Source organism: Solanum verrucosum, unplaced genomic scaffold (genome assembly GCF_900185275.1).
Source record: "Solanum verrucosum unplaced genomic scaffold, falcon-dt-bn FXZP01000306.1, whole genome shotgun sequence".
Classification (NCBI taxonomy): Eukaryota; Viridiplantae; Streptophyta; class Magnoliopsida; order Solanales; family Solanaceae; genus Solanum; species Solanum verrucosum.
The window spans coordinates 2,798,080-2,823,500 of record NW_026020398.1 but is presented as its reverse complement, the minus strand read 5'-3'; the positions used below and the strand labels follow the sequence as shown (position 1 = coordinate 2,823,500).

The 25,421-nt window shown below is 30.3% G+C and overlaps 3 protein-coding genes and 1 pseudogene across 3 annotated transcripts; 1 reads left to right on the top strand and 3 right to left on the bottom strand.

Annotated features, from left to right (window-relative positions):
- Positions 1 to 946: 946 nt before the first annotated feature.
- Positions 947 to 1,933, bottom strand: LOC125839512 (2-hydroxyisoflavanone dehydratase-like). Its single transcript, XM_049518496.1, has one exon. The coding sequence runs from the start codon at positions 1,931 to 1,933 to the stop codon at positions 947 to 949; it is 987 nt and encodes a 328-aa protein (XP_049374453.1).
- A 3,710-nt stretch (positions 1,934 to 5,643) lies between these two features.
- LOC125839514 (2-hydroxyisoflavanone dehydratase-like) lies at positions 5,644 to 6,629 on the bottom strand (annotated as a pseudogene).
- Positions 6,630 to 12,391: 5,762 nt separating this feature from the next.
- Positions 12,392 to 17,113, top strand: LOC125839622 (probable LRR receptor-like serine/threonine-protein kinase At1g67720). The gene is made up of 9 exons (XM_049518616.1): positions 12,392 to 12,735; positions 12,822 to 13,368; positions 14,101 to 14,555; positions 14,693 to 14,828; positions 14,996 to 15,067; positions 15,147 to 15,215; positions 15,374 to 15,445; positions 16,631 to 16,702; positions 16,799 to 17,113. Exons 1-9 carry the CDS (start codon positions 12,666 to 12,668, stop codon positions 16,839 to 16,841), a joined length of 1,536 nt encoding a protein of 511 aa, XP_049374573.1. The 5' UTR covers positions 12,392 to 12,665; the 3' UTR covers positions 16,842 to 17,113.
- A 717-nt stretch (positions 17,114 to 17,830) lies between these two features.
- LOC125839565 (uncharacterized) lies at positions 17,831 to 18,567 on the bottom strand. Its single transcript, XM_049518554.1, has one exon. It carries the CDS (start codon positions 18,548 to 18,550, stop codon positions 17,831 to 17,833), a length of 720 nt encoding a protein of 239 aa, XP_049374511.1. The 5' UTR covers positions 18,551 to 18,567.
- Positions 18,568 to 25,421: the final 6,854 nt, after the last annotated feature.

Below are 25,421 nucleotides of genomic sequence, written 5' to 3'. Positions count from 1 at the left end.
TATTAGCTAAAAATATTATTGAAAATCAAATAAATTAAAAATGTTATTCAATAACATATAATTTCAATACAAATAAATAAACATATAAAAAATAAAAAATCCCACATCCCGTCCCGTCCCGTCCCGCCAAACACCGTCCCATCCCATATATATAGTAGGACAGGATGGGACGTATTTTTGTCCCGCCAATCCCGGTCCCGGCCAAATCCCGACCAAGGGCGTCCCCCTCCTGTCCCGTCCCCCTTCGTTCCATCCCACAGTTCCCGTCCCCTTGCCATCCCTAGCCCTCATGAAAAGCACAAAAGGCAATTAGTATGGCCGGTACAAGTGAGCGCGACCACTCATGTGACTGCGGTTTGATTTAAGGTAAAATCACATTTTATTATTTTCATCAACTCATAATATTGGTGCACCCGTAGTATTCAAAAAAAGTAATCTTTTGTCTTAATTGATGTGATACGTTTTTTTTTATATAGTTTGTATAGAATAAAGGAATAACTTTTTTATACTAATTAGAAACAATTTAACTTTAAATAATTTGAACAAATTTTAAATATGGCCGGTACAATTTAACTTCAATGCTGAAAGAATATTTTAGACCACAAGTTTTAAATATTATGCTTCTTTTATTATAGGTCTTTTTATGTTATCTTATTTATTATGGTTGAAGATTCACAAATCACAATGCTTAGCAATGGTGAATTGTTCGCAGCTTGTACCCTAGTGAAATCAAAATTGTGTTTGATTCAGAAACAAAAATATAAAGGTGACAATAAAATCAAACGAAATATAAAATAATATTAATATTTTTGCATTGCTTTTACTCGTACTTTTGGACGTTAAATTAAAACAATCGAAAATGACATCTCATCATGAAAAAATAAAGATAAAGAGAATCATTGAAAGCTTAAGATATGATCTAATGTAGCATTATTAATCCTAATCATCACTTAAGTTGGATGAAAGCAGCAAAACGCTTGATCAAATTTTGAGATTTCTCAGTTTCAGGATTAGCTAGTTGAAAGCAATGGCCTTCATCTTCAACTTCAATCAACTCTAAATCCCCTTTCCAACCACTTTTCTTTACACCTTCAACGAATCGAACCCCAATTTCTTTTGGAATATATTCATCTTTCTCCGCAAAACACAACAACATCCTAGAACAACCTAACTGAGACAAACTAGGAGCATTCTCAGCAAGTGGATTAATCATTGGACTATGAAGCCCAGCTTCTGATGGTGAACTAATAACAATCCAATTCTTGTACGATACATTTTGTTCAATGTTCTCAAGTGGAACCAAAAGGTAAGGACAAACAAAAATCGAACCATTAATAGCTACCTTTTCATTAATACCACCTTCTCTTCCTGCTCTCATCGCCATATGATAAACTATATTCCCACCAGCACTGTCTCCAATTACAGACAATCTACTAAAATCTCCATAGTTTTTTATCCACGGATCTTCATTACCACTAGTGAATTTTTTTTCATTAGCATGCGACGCGACCCATTGAAGTGCGGTCCAAGAATCTTCGTAAATTGTAGTCACGTCATGTTCAGGGGCTAACCGATACTCTACTGAAATTGCGATTGCGTTCGATTCAGAAACCAAAACATTGAGATAACGTTGATACGCGTTAAAGAAAGCGGATCCAAGAACTAATGCACCACCATGGTAATACACTATAATGGGAAGTTTTTGGGTAGAATTGTTTGTGTTTTTTGGAAGGTAGAGTCTAGCAGAAACATGTGGTGAAATTGTAACATCTTTAGAAGAGACACCAGTGATTGGATCTTCAAGTGATGGGGGTACGTATGTTAATAAGTTATTTGTGTCATATAAACGTTCGACTCGACCATTCTTATAGATTCTATACCAACAATCCATTTGAGTGACAACCTCATTGTTGTTGTCATTTGAATTAGCCATGGAAAAAAAAAATATTGTAGAGAGAATAATTAGAAGATGAGGTATTGTAAGAAAGTTGATTTGTGTATAGAAATTTGGAAGGAAGTTTGATTTATATAATGGGATTTGGTTGTGTTGTTTCTCAGCAGTTGATGGCCAAAGTAAAGAATAATTGAGCAAATCTAGATTCTAGATTTAGTGGTGGCATGGGTTTACATTCAAATAATGACATCTCATCATGATGATTTGGCAAACTTCTAGAATCAAATTAAGAGAATGATATGGTTATTTTTCTTATTTGGTACTCCCGTCTCATATTAATTGATCACTTTCTATTTTGCACGGTTTTTAAGAAATTATAAATAAGAAGATAATAATTTTTTATTTCAGTACTCCTTAAAAAGCTTCTTGGGAATTATACAAACAAATGTGAATATTTTTTAAAAGAATTAATTGCAAGGTTGATATAAAAAGAATTAATTAATATTTTTTTTATGTAGTAAGATGATGAATTAACACATTTTTTATAAGATAATCAGCTAATACGGGACAAAGTAAGTAAAAGGAAAAAAAAGTTATATATTTGGAGACTTTGATACTAACATGTTACATTTGGTCTAAAGATGATCCTAAACAATTTCAATGATTTTCTAGATGTTGGACTGAGCACTAGGAGGAAATTAAAGGGAAGAACCTTCATTAAGAAAATTTAAATCCTCAAATCAGTGGTGAAGTCATATATACAACAATCTATGAGAAAATTATACTCTTATTTAAATAAAGTAAAAATTAACTTGTAACACATATAAAATGTTAAATCTTCTTAATTAGCCTAAAATAAATAAGTATTTAAATTTCAAATTTGAATAGCCATTTGAATCATCAACAACCTTCTAGAAATCATACATCAAAATTCAAAAGAAAAGTTGAAGAAAAGAAAAGGTTCCTAACCTCTATACGTAGAGTTTAAGTTTTATAATTTTTTATTACACCATCAGAAAACATTAACCTTCTATAGCAGGTAACTAATCTTTTACTAGTTTTTTTCCCTTAATCCAAACACTATTTTTATTTTTACTGCTCATCTGGCCACGTAGCCATGACCACGATGAGATAATATATATTGTCAAATTAGTGGGAACTAGATAAATAAAGTCCAAAATCAACTATCTATATTCTATAATATCTTTTACTTCTTGGCTTACAAAGTTGGTGACAAAAGGCATGCCTCCCAAGTCCCATGTGTGATAATCAAAGCCATCATGTAGTGGAACAATAAATCAATCTTCTTTTTTTTCAATGGAGAATTAGTCCATAAAAATAATTCCTCTTTTTTATTTAGGTGGTGCAATTTTTTTCCAGAAAATATACTTTTTGATAATTAAAAAGAACTTAATTTTATAATTTTCCTTCTACTCTTAATAAAATGATTTATAAGGTTAGGAGTTCATGTTCAATTTTCAACATTGATTTCTCATGTTCTGTGTATTTTTCAATTGATTAACACTATTTTACTGATAAAAAGATGGCATTGTTTTGACTATTAGTATGCAGTCACATGCCATAAACTTCTATACAATATGTCAAAATGTTTAGTGTTACATAAATGTTTAATTTGCTATCAACGTGTGTGTTTTGCAGATGCATACATGGAGGACTATTGACTCATATACTCAGAAGAGAAGTTCGATGGCATAGGACTGTGATTTTTAGAACTATACAACGCATCAAATTTTTCTGTTTATATATTTATTTTTGGTTTAAAGAAAGTGTATTGTAAATTTAATGACCCTTGACATTAATTTATGTTAACTTTTTCATGATTTAGTTAATCCTTTGTACTTTTTATTTCGTGAAATATTTTATTTATTTAATTATGAATGTATTGATTTAATTACTACAAAATTAGCTTGAAGTATAGTTGTAGCTTAGTTTTATATAAACTACAATGCGAATTAAATATTAAAATTTCATCAAAAATATTGTGGAGGTTATGACCAAAATAAAATAAAATGAAATACTAAAAATTAATTCTTGAGGTATAAACTCCCACAAAATGAAATAAAATTATTTGCCCAACAAAATATTGTTGTGGTTAGAACTCCTACTATTTATCTATTGTGTGGTTGCTGCAGGAAATTTTGAAACCCTTGTAACAGCAAATTGTTGGGTTCTAAATCTCGTTATTTGTAATTTTAGCTCCCGCAAATTGACTCTTTTTTCTGTAGTGCTTTATCATTGTTAAAATTGTCAGCTTGCACACTTTAATGTTTGAAAGTAGTCTAATTTCTAACTTTTCCAAGTATGGTAAACAATTGCTGCCCAACAATCTCCTTTTTGAAATGCTTCTGGTACTTCTTTTTAATTCACCCTATCATAATTTTCATTTCACTTGCTTGAAGTTGCATGCCCGACCAGTTATTTGATAAATTATAATCCAATCTCAATCTGCAAAAAAAAAATGCAGCGGTATTTATTTAGTCTTCATGTCACATAAGCATAATTAAATGAAGAAACTCTACAAAGTTCTAGAATTTTTTTTCTTTTAAATTTTGGAATGGCGTTGTGGTAGATTATATGATTATTATCATAGAATAATTAAACAGGATGAGAGCAACAATTTGAAACACTCTATATTTGGATCCAACTTATTCCAGTTGTGGCCATATGGAGTATTATAGATTTAGGAGAATATTTAAAGAACATTCTAAATTTTGATAATTTTATTTAGATCATTTTGAAACTATCAATAATTTTAGAGTGAAGTATTGACGACAATTTTAAACTCGCAAATTATTAGTTTCAATCTTGAATTATTGGCAGTCTTAAAAATATCTTTTTATTTGATTAATTGAACTTAAATAAACTATTCATCTTACAATATTAGTGAAACACATTCCTAAATTCTTGTCAAATGGCAGAGGTCTATTTAAATTTAGTTAGTGTAAAAGAGTGTTTCTTTCAAGTAAAACAGTGTTTCTTAAGGTTGTCTATAGTTTATGAACACGAAATTAATAATTTGTGCCAAATTTAGAAGTGTTTCAATACTTCTTTCAATGACAAAAATTGGTAAATCATACAATTTTATGAATTAACATAGTGTTTGGGCCTGTGCTAGCACAAATTTTTATCTCATCTAGTACATTTTAAAGTTTTTTTTTATCTATTTGGAAAAATAAAATATTAATTACTACATGAAGGATAAATTTGTTACTCTATTTGATAGTTTTAGTTTATAGTATTAATTTTTATATATTTTTATTTCATATTTTATCCCGTATTAAAATAATATATATATATATATATATATATATATATATATATATATATATATATATATATATATTCTTGCATGATACTATATGAAATCAACATAATATAAAATAATATTATACTTGCATTGCATTTATTACTTCACTTTATAACGATAAGACAATCGAAAATGACATTCCATCATAGCAAAAATAAAGATAAGAGAATTATTGAAACAACAAGGATGTTTGTTTTTTTTTTTGTTAAGGGGGAAACTCCATAAAAAGAGTAACCCCTCCAAAAATAGGTGTATGCCACTAATTGCAATAATTATATGCAGATTTTTGTCAGTCCTTACTTTTTGGTTCCAATTGAAAACATTGAACAAAGTGGAGCGTACAAGAATTGAATTATTATTAGCTCACCATCAGAAGAAGCTGAGCTACATATAATCCACTAATATTTAATGTAATATTTAAAATTACTCAAGTCGGATAAAAAAAGCAAAACTCTTGATCAAATCTTGAGATTTCTCTGTATTAGGATTATTTAGTTGAAAGCAATGAACTTCATCTTCAACTACAATAAACTCCAAATCCCCTTTCCAACCACTTTTCTTTACGCCTTCAACGAAACGAATCCCAATTTCTTTTGGAATATACACATCTTTATCCGTAAAACACAACAACATCCTAGAACAACCCAACTGAGACAAACTAGGAGCATTCTCAGCAAGTGGATTAATCAATGGACTATGTAGCCCAGCTTCTGATGGTGAACTAATAATAATCCAATTTTTGTACGCTCCACTTTCTTCAATATTCTCAATTGGAACCAAAAAGTAAGGACAAACAAGAATCGAACCATCAATAGCTACCTTTTCATTAATACCACCTTCTCTTCCTGCTCTCATCGCCATATGCTAAACTATATTCCCACCAGCACTGTCTCCAATTATAGTCAATCTACTAAAATCTCCGTAGTTTTTTATCCATGGGTCTTCGTTATCTCTAGTGAATTTTTTTTCATTAGCGTGTGACGCGACCCATTGAAGTGCAGTCCAAGAATCTTCGTAAATTGTGGTCACGTCATGTTCAGGGGCTAACCGATACTCTACTGAAATAGCGATTGCGTTGGATTCAGAAACCAAGACATTGAGATAATTATGGTACGAGTTAAAAAAAGCGGATCCAAGAACTAGTGCACCACCATGGTAATACACTATAATGGGAAGTTTTTGGGTAGAATTGTTTGTGTTTTTTGGAAGGTAAAGTCTAGCAGAAACATGCGGTGAAATTGTAACATCTTTTGAAGAGACACCAGTGGTTGGATCTTCAAGTGATGGGGGCACGTATGCTATGCCAATTGTGTCATAGAGACGTTCGACTCGACCATCTTTATAGATTCTGTACCAACAATCAATTTGAGTGAAATCTTCATTGTTGTTGTCATTGGAAGTAGCCATGGAAAAAAATTATTATAGAGAGAATTAGAAGATGAGGTATTGTATGAAAGTTGATTTGAGTATAGAAATTTGGAAGTGTGTTTGGTTTATATAATGGGATTTGGTTGTCTTGTTTCTCAGCACGTTGTGACCCAATTAAGTGTTGGAACATGACTTTGGCAAGCTTCTAGAATTTTAGAGATTGAATTTGGAGGGAGGGGAATAAAAGTGAGAACAATATTTACTTTATTTAATATTTTTTTCGTCACAATTTAAGCTAGTGAATACGAAATTTAAAAAGAAAAACTTTTAAAATTTACAACAGTTTTAATAAGAGGCATGTGTTTGGTTGGAAATCATTTATAAAGTAAAATAACATATTTAAAATTAAGTTATTTCTTTTTTGGAATATAAAAAAAAAAAAATTTAGAATATATTTAAACAAAATACATCATATAAATTGCTACATCACAATTAATTTTTAGTATAAAGATCAACTAGTATGGAATAGAAGGAAGTAGTTGTTTTTAAAAGCTATTCTCTCTAACCCATATTAACGGATCACTTTTTATTTTACACGTACTTAAGAAATTATAAATAAAAAGATTAATTTGACTAATTTATCTTTTATCCATATTGATTGATATCAAGATAATTTATGATGACACAAGGCATACAAAAGGTATCATTTATTTCAATATCAATATATGGTAAAAACACTTTCTTCTTCCAAAAAAATTCAAAAAGAAATTTTCGAATCTTCAAATTTTGGTAGATTAATTATAACTTGTCGCTTTAGTACTTTGTTTGATCTTCGCATCGAATTGATATTCTCACTTTATAAGTTGTTTTTGTTATTCACTAGTATACTTGTTCTTAAACAATTCTATTATAAAAAGTAGAGTGAGGGCAAAAGTATAAAAGAGTAATTAAGTATTTAATGAACTCTTTGAAAAGATAAATTATGTGAACATTAATTTTGTAAGCTCCAAAGAGAAATTATGAGAACATTAAACTTGATGATGAATATTAATTATAGGGGTAAAATAGAAAAAATAAATTATCTTGATTTATTAAGTAATCAAGTAATTTAAAACATATATTTATAAAAAGATGACCAGTTAATATTCGACCGAGGGAGTAATTAATTAGGCAACCAACTTGTGACTTTCGGCTAGCTACATTGATTAGTAGATATATATAACGTAGATCGTGATCACATAACTTTTTTTTATTTCATTTTAAATAATTTAATTGAGTAAATTATATATCGTCAAGGTGTAGAATTAAAATCCAAAATAAATGGATGGTTTATAAAATTTCTGTCATTATCCTCTCAATAATGGAAAAACGTAAAAAATGGAAGGGTTGAAATATCTACTGTCTGATATTTCAAAAACATTCTTGAGATTATGTTTTAAAAATAGTTATTTTAATATTTCAACAAAAATATTTTTTATTATTATTTGCATTTACATTTCAGCAGACAATTGCCGCAAAATTAAATTGCCTTAAAGGTTTTCAATGTTCATTATGACAAATTCAGCCATTTGTCTAACGTCTCTTTATTGTCATTTATTTTTTTCATTTATTGGCATTAAGAGATGATAGCGTTCTAGTTTATTCCGTCATTTCATTTTTTTTTCACTTATAAGTTTTTGTTATTTTTACTCTTAATTCGTATTAGAAAATCTTATTGAATTTTGGAATGTTCATTTTTATATCTAGAAAATGAAAATTCTAGGTTGTTGGTGATGGCAAGGGCTATGTAATAGGGGGTCATCGAGTTCACGTAAATCTATATTTTTCTTTTGAAATTATATATAGTAGTGTTATGTTTTTTTAAAAAAAATTAAATATAGATGTATGAATTCACATTCGAAGTATCATAAAATGTAATGATGATATGATGTATATCTCTAAGTGAGGTTAAAATTTTGAATCTTATATCTATCTAGTTTTATTTTTCTTTCTAAAATTGGGTAAACCTTTCTAAGTGATTATTAATAGCACATTATATAGATAGATTTCAAGTTCGTCACATTGAAAATTCCTAATTAAGTTTCTTATCACTGTAATTTTTTTACATATAATTAAATAAAATGTGTGTATTGAAATTAATAATACCGGTTGATATAACATACAATCACCCGGTTAAGTTAATTTTATAATTTTATCGATTTTTAGTGATAAGAACCTAAATATCAAATTGATCAAATTTAAATCTTAAATCTATCTTTTCGTAATACTACATCTATTATCTCAAAATCCTGAATACGCCTATGTGTAATGGGTGATAAAATATCATTTAAATATATTTTCTGCCAAGGCACCAAAATTGATCAGTTAAGTTCATAGTTAAAGTGATTTTTTATTTTATTTTTTAAACAAAAAAATAGTGATGTATATAAATGCATGAATTTATCAAATACTTTCTAAATTGTAGATGTCTTTTTTTCGCCAATTGAATTAAACATGCTCCTCCATTTCTATTGGGGTAACCATTTAAAAATATGATGCACTACAATAGGCCACCAAGTAAAGATCTTTAGAGTTATTATTTTTAATCTAAAAATTGAAATTGATGAGATTGATATTAGAAGATTTTATATCGAATTTAGAGTTATTTAATTTAAATTAATTTTAATGTAGACACATGAATAAATTCTTACACAATATATTATAGCGATCCATCAGTTTACGATCAATTCCTGTGATTTGACCGGATTTATAATAAGACAAATTTTACCATGATTTTGAAATTGCCAAAATTTGTAACCAAAATTTTGGTGATATATCAAGTTTTAGCCAAAAATCTTGGTGGATTATGGTAACAAGTTAACTTTTGTTTGTTGATTTAAATTTTTGATGATTAACCAAGATTTTGTTACAAAAATTTGGCTGTGAATTTGTGTGTATATATATATATATATATATAAAATTGTATTTGTATATGTATAAGCGACGTAAGTATAATTAAAATTAAGATGTGAGCCCTAATTAATTCAAATTATAACTATGTTAGCTAATTAATGAGCAACTTTCACATTTAGCAAACATAAAAATCATATTTGTATGTTATAGCTATAGTTTGAATAATTGTGCTTTGCTATGGAGCATCAAATTGTATAAATCGTTGGGGGCATCAGATTTGTATAAAATCGTTGGCAGCCTCTTATTTGTATAAATCAATGGCAGCCTCTCGTTTGTATAAATCGCTAGCAGCCTCTCAATTCAATTTATGTGTTTGTATATCTGCATAAAATTTGAATTTGTATACAATTGAATCGAAATAAAACGTTTGTATATCAAATATCTCTCTCGCGCTTTATACAAACACAAATTATACATTGTATTTTGTATAATCTGTGTCTGTATAAAGCGAGGAAGAGAGAAGGGCAAAAGAGAATTGGGCAAGGAAAGATTTGTATTGTATAATTATAAGTGTATAGGACAAAGATATATGTATTTGCATGTGTATATACAATTTTCTCTCACTTTATACAACACAGAAACACAATTTATACATTTGTGTTTGTATAAAGTGAGAGAGGCGAGCGAGAAAGGGAGAGTGGCAAACAAGAATTTCAGGGAGAGAAGCGAATGACAACAGTTTGCTACGGATTATAATTAAATCAAACTGTAATTATAGCATTTAATTTGAATTATAATTTGTTATTATATATAATTTTTCCCTAATTAATTAATATATATTTGTTTATCCGCGTAATTTTCTCTTTAGCTAAAGATCTTTCAGCCCATTTAGAAGTGAGGTTCAACAGTCCAACCTCACTTGATCCGCTAGCATTAAGAATTGGGCCGAGGACGACCCGTTATACCCAGAAAAAATAAATTAAATCAATTAAATATAAATGCCCAAAAAATAATTAATTTAAAATAATAAAGAAACGATCAAAGAACAAGACACCAAACTACCTCATTGCAAAAGATCACACGTGGCATAAGCTCTGATGGGCGATTTGGTCTATGTTCCTTTGACAATTATTTGGGCATAAATAAATAAAGGACTTATCTTTAAGTTGATATTTATGAGTTGATATTTGAACTTGATAAAGTTGAATAAGTAGATTTTATGTATTTTATATGCTGTCTTATGTGATAATTCACGTTAAATTGATTTGTATAATGTCATGTAGAATGTGTGTTTCCACTTATATAATTTACATAAATTTAAGTGTGTGTCTGTGCACAACTAAAATTGAAAAATATAAATAAACCAAATTAAAAGTACGTTCATATATTATGCTAATTTTTTATATTCCAAAAACCTTGACTTGTTACACGAGAAAATATAATAATTTAAAAAGGACAGACAAAATTATATTTTATTTGCTCGTCGTGCTTCCAATTAACTCAAATCCATAAATAGGAAGAGTGAAATTTTACAATGTAGTGTTTAAGGTTGCTTCAAATCTTTTTGAGATATTATGAGTTATGTTTTTGCTTATTCATAATTTGGTAAAAAGATTAATATACGTTATTTTTCGTTTATTTATAATATGTTAAAAAGATTCAATCACTAATTACATCAACTTGTTTAAACACTATGAACTTCTTGATGTTTATTTTCTTTAGACTTTTGAGTATTTTAGAATTGAAGTGCTTATCTATATAGTAGGTACGTAGTATTATATCTTCCAAGTTCCCATCTCGTTACACACGAACCATATCACCTGCCAGAAAAAGTCAAACAATAGTCTTATTTACTATTTTTTCGGTTTCAATTTAATTGTCCGATTTTAACTTGATATGAAGTTTAAAAGAAAAAAGAAAACTTTTTAAATTTGTGATCTTAAACTAAAAATAAGTAAAATGTAACTAATGTCCTTTAATCTTATTTTAAACATGTCTTGTGGAAAGTTAAAATTAAAAGTTACAAACGAAAAGAAAGATGCATTCTTTTTTAAATTGACTAAAAGTAAAGTAGGACAAACAAATTAAAATACGAGGAGTTCATTAAAGTATCTAAGCCAATGTCTGATAAAAAAATGTTGAGAGTAGAGTTTGAAAATTTTATCTTCAAATATTTATTTAACCATGACATTTGAGTCAATTTTTAGATTTTTTGGACGGGATAAGGCACAAGTACCCCTAGACTACGAGTGAAATCTCAGGGATACACCTTAACTAAACTAAGGTCCTATTACCCCTGAACTCATTTTTTTTTTGTAATTTCATACACATTTTGACTTATGTGGAGATGCTTGGATGCCACCTAAGAGATGCACAAAATTACAAAAATAATATATTCAGAGGGTATTACAACCTTAATTTAGTTAAGGTGTATTTCTGGAATTTCGATCATAATCTAGAAGGCTACTTGTGTCTTATCCTTTTTTTAGACACCATTCACAAAACTTTAAAACTTTCAAATAAAATACATATACAAATACAACTCTAATTTTAAAAATAACAAATTTAAAAGCTCAAATTTTCAAGTTTTAATTTCAAAATTTAGGCCAAACGTTAGCTAAATATTTAACTTATTTTTTTTTAATTCAAAAATGTTTTGTACTTTACATTTTTTTTTTATGTGTTTGCTCGTCCAAGGTAGGTGTTTTTATTGAAGTTTCGACTAAATTCGAGTTATGCACTACTGGTGAAGGTGGCACTCCACACATGGTGTTCTCTATATCTAACGCTTAAATCCCAAATTTCCAATTAAGAGTGATATAGTCCTACCATTAATACATTATGATATTCATAACTCTTTTTCTCTCTCTTTCAATTTAGAAACAAAATTTTAATAATCATTTTTTTAAGAAAAAGAATTAGCAACTCCGCAAATGGCAGCAAAGTGAAGCAGGCTGACCTGGTTCATTCCCGCGTCTCTCCTCCCAAAAAACAATGGCATTAATCCAACTTTGATTCTTTCCTCTTCACCAACTTCACCTCTCATTCTCCAAATTTTCTATTCTTTTCTTCCTTAACTCACCCAAACGACTCATTCAACTCCACTCCACCTAAAATCAACCTTTTTTTTCCTTCTCAAAATCATCACATGACTCTCTGTTTCTTCAATCATCATCATTAACCATGTCTTTCTTCTATTTCTCCTTCCTTCTCTCCCTTTTTATCTTCCCTTCTGTTTCTCAATCCTCAAGAGGTAAACCCCTTTTCCCCATTTAATCAACCCCTTTTCAAAAATTTGATCTTTTTTTCAAGATTTCAACTTTTCTTGTTTTTTTTCAGGTGTTTTGATTGATTGTGGTGCTGTAGTTGATTCTGTAGTTAATGAGCAGAATTGGGTGTCGGATTCTGGTTATGTATCAGCAGGAAAACCCAAGAATCTTACTGTTGATGTTCTTGATTATACACTCTCTACTGTCCGTACATTTCCATTGAAGAACAATGTTTTCAAGAAATTCTGTTATGAGGTTCCTGTTTATCGTGGAGGGAAGTACTTGGTCAGGACGACGTATTTCTATGGTGGGGTTAATGGGAATTTGAATCCTCCTGTATTTGATCAGATTGTTGATGGGACTTTTTGGAGTCCAGTGAATACAACTGAGGATTATTGGAAAGGAATGTCTTCATATTATGAAGGTTTTTTTAAGGCGGTAGGGAAGACTATGAGTGTGTGTTTGGCTGCTAATAGTTTAACGGATTCTGACCCTTTTATATCTGCTTTGGAGCTTGTTTTGGTGTCGGATTCGTTGTATAATTCTACAGATTTTAATGTTTATGGATTGACTTTGATTACAAGGAGCAGTTTTGGGAACAATAGATCAATTATCAAGTAAGTTTGTTCACCTATCTGGACCTAAAGTTGTTAGCTTTGACTAAAAAAGATTGCTTTTGATTTGATTAAGTTGGTATTTTTAAGTTCTGATTATGATTCCTGAATTTCGCGATGCAATTCAAATACATTTACAGTTTATGTAGAACTGAATCCCAATTCAGGTGTTGAAATGATTAGCAATTTATGTATTTCAATCCCTATTGGCTATTGATCATCGACTTGCGGCTGAACTTTAAGATTTTAGAAGTTCTTTCAACTTTCAATATAGAATCTGCTGTAATTTGGTTTAACTAGTCTGAATAACTCTTTTGATCACAATGTGAATTGAAACCTTTGAGGCTAAGTTCTTTCTAGTGCTCTTTTGGAATAGGTTATGAACTGCAGCAGAATCTATCTTATTTGTGTTTCTCCTAAATTTATTACAAGGAAGATAGAAAAATGGCTAGGCATGAGTTATGCTCTTTGTACTAACCAGATAACAGCCTTTGTGAGCATATCTTTGAGTGTGTTCCTGAAAATTGTTCTCAAGCATATCTAAAGCAAGAAAATTACCACCCTTAATATACATAGTTGCTAAGCTGTCTGAATGCAAATATACTCGAGTCTATTTGGTTACTAGTTTTATAGTGGTTGTTAGAGGAATTAGTATCTGATTATATCATCCATGTTTAAACAAACGTGTTTCTTTTGGTTATGTTTATCATAACTTCAAGCATTTTAACCTGTCAGATATCCTGACGATGAATTTGATCGTTACTGGGAGCCCTATGGACAACATTCTCCTGCAGAAAGTTTCAGTCATGTTTCTGTTTCTGGTATCTGGAATCACCCCCCGGCAAAAGTATTTCGGACACGGTTAACAGTACCTAAGCCTGAAGCTATGGAGTTATTATGGCCTCCAGCACCTCTCCCAAACGCAACGTATTACATAGCTCTTTACTTTGCTGATGATCAAAATTCATTCTCAGGAAGAACTTTCAATATAAGCATAAATGATATATTGTTTTATCCCAACCTTAATGTTGCTCCGGCTGGCATGGTTGTGTTTGCAAGTCAGTGGCCTCTGTCTGGTATTACAAAGATAACTTTAACTCCGGTGATTGGATCAAGTATTGGTCCGTTGATTAATGCAGGAGAGGTTTTTGAAGTGTTGCCCCTTGGAGGAAAAACTCATACTCGAGACGGTAATCTGCTTTTCTTGCTTCGAATATAGATCTAGCACTTGGATGAGTATGAGCTATCTTTCTAGGATTGCTTTTTACCTCATTTTCTGTAGATTAATTACCTCTGCTACATCAATGTGATATATTTCTTACTGCAGTGATAGCTCTGGAAAAATTGAAGGAGAGTTTCAAGAATCCTCCTCCAGATTGGAATGGTGATCCATGTTTACCCCCTCAATACCAATGGACTGGAGTTACATGTGCTGGAGGATCACGAATTCGTGTTACTTCTTTGTGAGTTCAGATGTCTCTTACTCCATTAACCTCAAACTCCCCCAAACCGCCCGCCTCATGAATAAGAAAAATGGGAAAAATGAATACTTTACCTTACCTCAACCCATATTACGGTTGCCCAAGTGATTCTACCTATTAACTTGTGTTCCTTTCTCTTTTGTCTGAAGAAACCTAACAAGCATGGGTCTTTCTGGATCAATTTCACCTAGCATTGCCAGATTGACAGCATTGAATGGCATGTAAGTGAATATTAGTTTCTTAGTGCTCATATATTGATGGATGCAAATAGATTTTTTAAAAGTCTCTTACTTATCACAGATGGCTTGCGGATAATAATTTGACGGGATCTATCCCAGATTTGAGCTCATTGAGTATCCTGGAGACTCTGTAAGTAAAACCTTTGGTTTCTTTTGTTCTTCTTCAAAATTGCTGTTGCAATAATGATCTTTCTAATTATAGCCCAAGCTTTTGTGAAAAAGTCGGGGAAAAAAAAAACTTGTGTAATTAAGTGTGTCTATTCCTAATACTCTCGTCTTTTATTTCAGACACTTGGAAGACAATCAGCTTAGTGGAGAAATTCCGCCTTCTCTTGGAAACATTATGAGCCTTAATGAAATGTAAGTTCGTCTTTCCATAATAAAACAAAATGAGTATGATACATAATGGATTTTGGCTCCCTAAGTTTGCATAGATTTCAATTAGTAATCTGCAACACTTCTGTTTTACACAATCATAGTTTCCCTATGATGTATTATAAGTACACTTTTTCTCAAGTATAGTAGCCCTACGACGCTAGCTAGTATAAGCACAGTTTCTATAACCACCTCAACGGATTTGCTAGATCTTTTCTCTGTCGGAAAGTGGGTGGTGGTGGTACACAGCGTCATTAGGCTCATGCTAAGCAAGGGAATTAGGATAGCTGGATCAACAGACAGGTGGATGTGGCTATGCAGCACGGAATTAACTAAGTACCTCAAATAGTGTTTCTTAAGTAGTTTTCTCTTGGTATAGAGATCATTTTCAAAAAGGTTGAAGCAGGTTTTAGGAAAGTTTGTGTCAGATACTTAAATTGATGGATGGTAGAGCAGCCATTGATCTCTTTAGTGTGAGAATCCAACTGTCAATTTGAGGTTTTTATCACTTACGAGTCATTACCTTGAACATCAACAAGCAAAAAGGTACTGCTTGGAAATATGTCTAGGCGCCGAGAAAGGACTACTATCCAAACTCATGGTAAATGAGAGATGTACTTATTGACCATTGTATTCATCTGCCACCTAGTTCTAATATTTAGACTACTGCAAAATTTATGAGTACATGAGAAATAGGATCACAGAGTTTAACCGATAGTAGTTCTAGTTTCGGGATGCAAGTGGTGAGGCTGTTAGGTTGAATGATAGTTGTTAAACAAAGAAAGCAATGAGCTAGCTTACCACAGCTGTACATAGCTCAAATTATTCTTGTTCGCTTCAGCAACAGGATCTCTATTGAGCGAAATCACCATTAGAGCCCACGCGATGATACTCATTTAATAGAGCTTCCACTACAAATCACTCACTTGATCAGAGCTCATAGAAGCTATTGTATGAAAAGCTAATGTTCTAAAGTCATTACCTTGACTGCTTTAGACATAACTTTGCTCATAGAATTTCATTTCACAAGCACTCGTTATGTTTTCCTTTCTAAGAGACCATAATAGATATATATTAATGATATCAAGTGCGATCGAGGAACTTTCTTGATGTTGTATATGCTCATATGCTGAGGTAAAGTTAAATGACACATTATTATTTTTGTTGCAGCTTCTTGCAGAACAATAATTTATCTGGCCAGATACCAAGCAATCTTCTCGGAAAACCAACGTTGAATCTCAGGTAATGAATCATTCATTAGCGATAAGCTTTTTGTTGTTTTTACCTTTTGCTTTTTGTTCGAATATTAATCAAATTGCTCTGTTGCTTTAATTGTAGAACCACTCCTGGGAATCCATTGTTGTCACAGCCCCCTATATGAGGAGATTGTCCTTGCTACTTTGGACATTGAGAAGTATAAAATATGCAGTTTTCGACGTTAGATTTCAGAACCTCCAGTTCCTTTTTCTCAATATTTTTGAATTTTTGGTGAAAAGAAAAATCTTCAAAGCTTACTATTTTGGAACTCCGGAATACACTCACCAAGACTAACTATTCAAAATGGTTTTGCCAGCACATTGTCTACCCAAGTAGTTTAGTAAAATGGAATTTTGCTGTAATTTTTTTGTGTGTCCATAGCTGTATGTACAGTCATTCAAGGTAACTCAAAAAGTTGTGTTTTTGATTCATATATACTGAAAACTCAATTGTATAAACATGTTTGCAACTTGTTTATTATTGAAGTGATGCAAGAGGTTTTGTGTTGATTGTCGTAAAGATATGACACCTGCACCTAACTCAATCCAAAAACTAGCTCTTGGGGAGAAGATTGTCCAAAAGTCCATATAAGTAAATCAATAGTTCATTCTCCGACTAATGTGGGACTATAATCCACACTAACACCTCCTTCACCCATGGCCCAACTGGAACGTGGATCGAAAGCCTAAACAAATATGCATTTGGCTCTGATAATATGTAAAGATGTGACATTATGGGCCTAACTCAACTCAAGTGTCAGTGAACTACTTTGTTTTGTTCCCTCTACAATGAAACCATCAATGAAGAACATGCACAAGAAATTGCAAAAAAAGTCCACAATTCCAAAAGAAATTCAAAGAGGCATATGCCTTGTTGGTTCACTATTTCTTTGCATGAAAACAAAAGCTAGAAAATGTTAGATTACAATAACTCTTGAAACTAGATAACAATAGCTTCACATACATGATACATTACAGGAAATGAACACATCAACATTGTAAGGTAAATTCATCAGATCCTACGACGAAAACATGTAATCTAAACTCATGAAAAGAAGAAAGAAAACCAAATCAAATAGTAAGAACATCTCTACACAATGACAAATTTCATTTTTCACCTCTCCATTGCTCTTACTTTTTTCTTAAGAGAAAACAGAGGTGGCAGAGCAGAGTTTTTCCCCTGTGAACAAATTGGCACATGAATCACAGGTCTAACTCTTAAAGTTTCTGATTTACACCTCTCTACTCCTTTCTTAATCCTCTTCACATGTTTCTCTTTGATTGATTGCCCTTTACTTTTTTCATTATCAGCAAGTGAACTTGAAGATGAAGATGAAGAAGAGGAAGAAGTCGAAGAAGAAGGCGATAATGAAGAAGTTCTTCTGTGCTTCAATCTCAACAACTCTTTCCATAAAACAGTACATTTTGGTGGTCTAGGAGAAGGATCTTCATCAATAAACCAATTTATTGGCCTACTAGCAGTTTCTTCCTTACTCTTTATGACCATGGCATTGTCCAAAATTTCCTTGTCAGCTTTTAAACTAATTTTATTGAGCTTTTCAGCATAATGCATTTGCCAATAAGGACGTAACTTACCCTCGAAGAACAGCTCATCTGCTGTGATCATGTTTTCATTGGTTAACTTACTCGAGAGGAACTCGAATTCAGCTGCACTACGCGTTGATCTGTCCTGTTGCTCTTTTCGCTCTTTCTCTGCTTGTGCATTTGGTGTAATGGATATGAAGTTTCTCTCATCAAGAAATTCTGAAGAGAAGGAAATTCGGGGACTAGACGTTGGCTCTTCGGATATAAGGGGACCTTCTATGGAAACCATGTTACTAAAGGGGAGAAAAAGAGGGAAATAATGTAGGTAAGAAGTTGAGTTTGTTGTGTGTTTTATAAGGGGAGGAAGTTTTAGAAGTAATGGCATTTGGAGTCCGGCACCAAAACGGATACTTTGTGAACCCTAAATACTAAAAGGGACCATTTCTAAAAAACACACCAAAACTGACAGTTTGCTCATTTATGAGTGATGGATGTGATTGGTGTGTGTTGTTGTATTTGGTAAAACTCTTTAGTAAATGTTTATGGACAGTGAGAATATTTAAACCAAGTGGTCTGGAGAAGCAGAAACAAATGAAGTAAGTTTATGTATTGGAATATGGGAACAGCACATGGACACCCTTTGGAGCTAAAGACAAGCTTCTTCTTTTTTCTACTATGGCATCTTTGGTGTCTTTTGATGGATTCAAATAATCAAGTAGCATAGGACAAGAAAGTACTTTGATAGTTCTTACTTCTGTTTTTTGAACTCCCTAGGAGAAGAGAAGTTTCTACTTCTCTTGTTTGTTGTTTTTGAGTAGATGCGACCTACTGAGGCGGTGCAAGTAGTTGATTATTGGTGGTACGAGGAGAGGTAGATGTAGGTCAAAGAAGTATTTAGAAAGGTGACAACTTACTGAAGACATGACGCTAGATAGGAAGATATGGAGGTTGAGGATTAGGGTAGAAGATTAGTAGGTAGTCGAGCGTTGTCTAGTTTTCTTTATCAGTATTATTATTATAACTCACATACGATCTTGTTCTTTGATTTTATTATTACTTGTTGTTTCTTTTGCTTCAATTATCATATTATGTGTTGTTACTACGGTTCATTTCTCCATTATGTTCAACATGACCGCTTCATTGTTGTATCTACCCTTTCATACTTGATTTAATTATGTTTTACTTGAGCTAAGGGTTTATCATATAAACTTCTCTACTTTCACAAGATAAGGATAAGATTGTGTACATACCACCCTCTCCGAATCTCGGAATTATATTGATATGCTATTGTTGTTGTTATTACTTTGGGATGAATTCTATGCTACACTAGTAGTCAGCATAAACTGTAACGGCAAAGAAAAAATCTGCACAAAAAGATACATAGAACCTTGGAATATTCAAGGAAGGTGGTTGAGTCAAGTCATAAATGTCACTATTCATCAACATAATGAACCAAGTTAAATTATGTTTATAGAGAAGTCAATCTAGGGATTAATTTGAGCAAAATAGTTGGTGAATTAAGATGTCATTTTCTCAGATATCAAAATGCCCATGATTCAATAACCTAAGACTAGTTTAGTTATAATGACAAAGCTATTTCATTATTAGTGACATAATGAGAAACTATGTGGCCCTCATCTACTTTTGGCATAGGTGCAGCTGCACTTAATTTTAACTTTTGACCATACATATAAGTATACATGTAAATTTGACAAAGACCTTATAGTTGAATTTGCAATTTTAGTCCCTCAAATATCGATAAATTGCAATTTTCGTCCTTGTTATATTTGACTAAACAAATATAACCTTCAATTAATTGAGATATGTATCTTTGATTCATTTGCTGGCGAATCTTCATAAATTTTAAAAAATATATACCATTTCATCATTTGACTACCCTGGTATTAGGTTAAGTTTGTACATTAGTCCATATTAAAGGGTAATATAGTCATATTTTTCATCAACTCTTTATTATAGATTCACCTATATTTTGTAGCATTAAAACATTATACTAAAATAAACTGAAAAATCAGGAGTATCAATTAGTCAAAGGGAGAGGGTGCTTTATTAGTTTGACCCTTCATATAACCTAAAGAGAGTTCATAATAATAACATGGGAGGACTTCTAGGCATGTGGTCACATGAGTCTAGCCATGTGAAACTATGCAATTCCCAATTAAATCAAAGTTAATGATCTTTCTATTTGACAAGATTACCCTTTGTAGAAGTTTGTTTTTGGCTGGTCCCTTGGTAATTTTCTTCACCTGGCAAAGGGTAGTTTAGTACTTTCGCAAGGTTTACAGTGTGGTACTTATCATGTCCTGCATTAAAGATTTGGAACTTTGTAATGACCCTTATCCATTTCTTTATTGATATGTCTGACATTTGATATTTATATTGAAGTCTGATCAAATTAAAATTCGTACAATAAAATCAAATGAAAAACAAAAAGATAACTTTCGTATTTAATAGACTCAACCTGAAACGTCTTATTGAAATAAAAATATACTTACAACTTCATCACAATTCTAATCGGTAATGACTCTTATCTAATCAATGACAGCTATGAAGACAGGGTGAATCCTTTTCATTATTACATCATTCATAGGTGTAATGACAAATTTTACTAATATTATTTTTCTTAAAGACAGAGTACCTTTGCATGCACAATCAATGGCTCTGTTTAATTGTGATTAAGAAAATACTGATGAAGTTTAACAACGGCTCATAAGATAAATTAATATTAAAATTGATGATCTTGGGAGATGGAAAATATGATTAATTTTTTTTTCATTTTTTATGTTATCTTTGGTCAATTTGCACGTATAGGTTACTTATTATCTAATTAAGTAGATGAAATAAAAAGGATCCTGAGGAAATTTTGATAATTATGAATTGATCTGTTTTTTCAAGTTTTCATTGTTGGAACCAGTGAGGAAATATGTATAAGTTTATTGATCTTTTGTATTTTGAGAAATTATGAATTTATATAATAAATATTATAATATACATAAAAGATGCATTTTTTAATACAAAATAGTATATATTTCTTGTATATTTGGCTAACGAATTTAATTATTTTAGCTAAATATGTAAATATTTCCAATTCAAAAATTAACCCTCTAAAATAGTAATGGTAGGGAGTATTTTTATACCAAATTAAAAATAAATGTGAAGGTAGAATTTAAGATAGATCGAGTTAAAATATTATAGTTCAGCAAAAAAAACAGTACGGTTTACTTTGATATAGTGGAGGAAAAAGATAACGCAGTAAAGAATCAAATTAAGGGGGGAAACTCTTTTAATTTGGAATTTTTTTTTGGCAAATAGTGTTTATCCATATAATTTGTCATTATTTAGCAAATATTTTTGATAAATAACTCAAATTCTCAAATACTAGAAAATATTAGTATTTGAGTCATATCTCATTATTTGGAAGCTTATAAAAATTTAAATTCTACACCAAACTATTACAATCTTTTACAAAAATATCATCTATAGTAGTTGTTTGCATTGTATTACATAATTTTTTACGTGAACACCAAAGCAGTGATGAAATATTTAGTAAATATGAAAATGATGAGATGGTTGTTGATGATAACGATGAACAATCGGTTCAGGGTAACTAAGTCATGTGTTCGTCTACTTCACGATATATGGAATGATGATTGCTGCACTTACTTTGAACTACCACATTGCTCCAGTGTCATGGACAATACTTGTTATGTGTTGCAACGAAGATCCAATAAATATGTTGTGGACGTAATGATAGTTTTTAGAACATATTCATTTCATGGGAGGTGAATTATATTACATATTCATATCCACAATAAAAGAATTAGTGAGACTTCCTTTCTTTTGATATCCCCAATTTAAATTTTGGAAGTCAACTCATTTCACGAGCCTGGTGAAATGCAAAACGACGAAGAGGAATTCACATGAATTAGGGTATAAATCATATTTCTTAAAAGAAGTGAAATATGTTTTCCAAATAGTCAAATACTATGATCAAATACATAGTGAAATTTCATCCAAATTTTCATCAAATAATATTTATCAAAAATATTTAAAAATTTATGACCAAACGTTAGCATTGTATAATAGACTGGTGTAATTGAGGAACTGGAACTAAAGAAAAATTGTATCGGGCAGGACAATTAAAATAAGTAGTTAAGAATTTAAAGTTTGTACTTTTGATTTGAATCAGTGAATTTAGTGAGCCATGTACTAAAACTATTTTTTATTTAATTTTGTTTGGTGTTGTCTTCATATAATTTGTACTAATGTATAACATGTCTTAAATGGTAAGGTTTAAGGATTGAACAAACGTACCAAGATGAGTCAAATTTATTAAAGTACGTATTTAATGTCATCTTAAAATATTGAATCGAACTCACGAGCTCACCGTAGATTTCATGTTCAATTAATATTTACTACAGAAAAAAAAAAGTTTAAAACACCTCTAACATAATATATCGAAAATAGCTTAAATTTGTTTTCTTTTCACCTATTAAACTCCAATTTTCGAGTAAAAAATATTTTCTTTCTAACATATAATGGATCATCATTTTTCTTAATGTTAATTTTTTGGTTAATAATATCCATATTTTAAAATAAAAAATTATGAGATGACATATGTGAGACGTTAGTTAATAAGTGACACTCATTTGCCCCAAGTATAATAACCCAATCTATCCGTCTCGATGCTAAATAATTAAAAACCATATATGGAATTCTTTCTTTACGGGTTTCAATGAGTACTTCTTTATTTGGAATTGACAAAGAAGAGAATAATGGTGAAATTTGTTAATTACATGGGTCTGCATTCGTTTTTAACAAATTTGTTAGATTTAGAGGTAAAAGATTAAAATAAATACTTTCTATTATATATTAAAAATTATGTGGATCAAATGAATTATATTTAGGACCAAAATAAGTAACTCTCATACATTAAGGACCATTTTGAACATTTTCTTTGAATGAAACCTGCAACGTTTCACGATGATGTTATACTTTAATTAACAAGTTGTTTTAGTTTAAATCCCAAAAGTTAAACAGGCATAAATAGTTTTATGTACATTTTATTATGGAATTCTTGTTCAAATAACACGATTTCTTATTTATTTTATAAAAGTTTATTACAGAGTTTTTTCCAATTTGAATGTCTCTTCTTTCTTTTTCTTTTTTCTTCTCAAAAATATTTTCATAATACCATTGTTAAGAATCATATTTTATTTATTAAAAATATAAATAATGAAGGGAGACTGAAAGGCTGGTTTCATGCAAAAGCCTGGGTGTTAGGGGTGTACAAAATCGAACCAAAAATCGAACTAAATCGTAAATCGAAAAAAATTCTCGACTAGTGGTTTGGTTTGACTTGATTTGGTGTTGGAAAAAAAAACCCGACTATATTTGGGTTGGTTTGATTTTAACTAAAAAAATCCAACACGAGACCAAATCAACCCAACATGATATAAGTAATTTTAAAATTTTATTCTATACATAAAAATATTTACTTTGATATAATTTTAAAATATTTCTTATACTATTTCATAGATTTTATCTTTTAATATATTATTTCAAGTTTAAAATTTAGAATTCAGAATGGTCCAATAAAGATTATAGTTCATAGATGTTGATAATTATAATAAAACTTAAATCAAAATCAAATTAATACTAATGCAAAAAAAAAAATCAATTCAACACTAAGAATGACAATAATATTGAATATTTGTTCTTTAGTTTTACATTGGTTTAGACGATTAAAGTACATAATCTAATTTTAATTTTCCTTAAATATTTAGTAATGTAACTAATACTTATTAAACTTATTTTAGCATGATTTAGTACTTTTAAATTATGATCATTTTCATTATGACTTTGCAATATTTATTTTATATGATGATTTCATTATTATTTTTTATTGAATATTTTAGTGTCATTAGTACTCTTCTCATATTTTGTGTTATTTTCTTAAGAAACACCTTAGATAATTGTATTTTGGATGGACTAAAGAAATATTTGGAGCACAAGTTAATTATATGTTTGTATGCAAACTTTACCAAAAAATCCGAGGTTTATTAGTTTGGTTTGATTTATAAATTTAAAAATTTGACACAATGGTTTGGTTTGGTATTTGAAAAACCCGAACCAACTCGAGGTTGAAAAACCCGAAAAAATCCAAATTTTATTAGTTTGGTTTGGTTTATAAGTTTAAATTTTTTACACAAATAGTTTGATTTGATATTTGAAAAACCCGAACCAACCCGGTCATGTACACCCCTACTGGGTGTTAACGTGAAGTGACTTTGCACCCCACCCCTACTTTTTTCTTTAAAAAAAAATTAATCTAATTGATGATTGGACTTTAAATATTAGAAGTCGTTTCGTAGGATATATTAGAAAAAATAATGCATGTATTAATTTTGTATAGTATTAATATGTTGTTTGGTATACTTTTTCAGCATATATGTATCTTCAAAATCTTTTCCTCATTCTTTTTACTGTATTTGTAGATAATATTCTGTAAACAGGAGTATAATTTTTTTTGAAATAAGAAATGCATATTATTTTTAATACATCAAATTAAATAGTGCATAAGAATTAGTCTGAACGCACTTAATTAATGTCAACATAAATAATGCTATCAATATACTATATTTATACTATTCTTATATATCCTATCAAATAATCTCAAAAATAGCTTGGTACAATATGAAACATTATTTATTCATGCTAAGTAATAATATAGTCCGATGTATCCTCTAAAATTTAAATGGACGAAGAAAATAGAAAGGGAATTAGAAATTTATATAATTTGAGTTCACCAAAATACTCTATATATAGTCTATACTATATAATATATCCACATACTTTAGCCGCTAGCTGAATTAATTATTTCATAGTACTAATTAAAGAGTTTTAAATTCTATTATACTCAGTTAACGGCTAGTTTATATTAGCTAGTTAACAACTAGTTTGACTATTTCAATTTATGAGTCAAATAAATAAATAATAAATAGATAAAATAAGAAGTATTTTCGTTTAAGTTATTCATTAGTTCTTATCACGAACCAGAAAAATCTTATTGCACCCTAAGGAAGTGTGAATTTGATAGTCTATGCTTGGGCATAAATATATATCATGATTATAAAAATTAA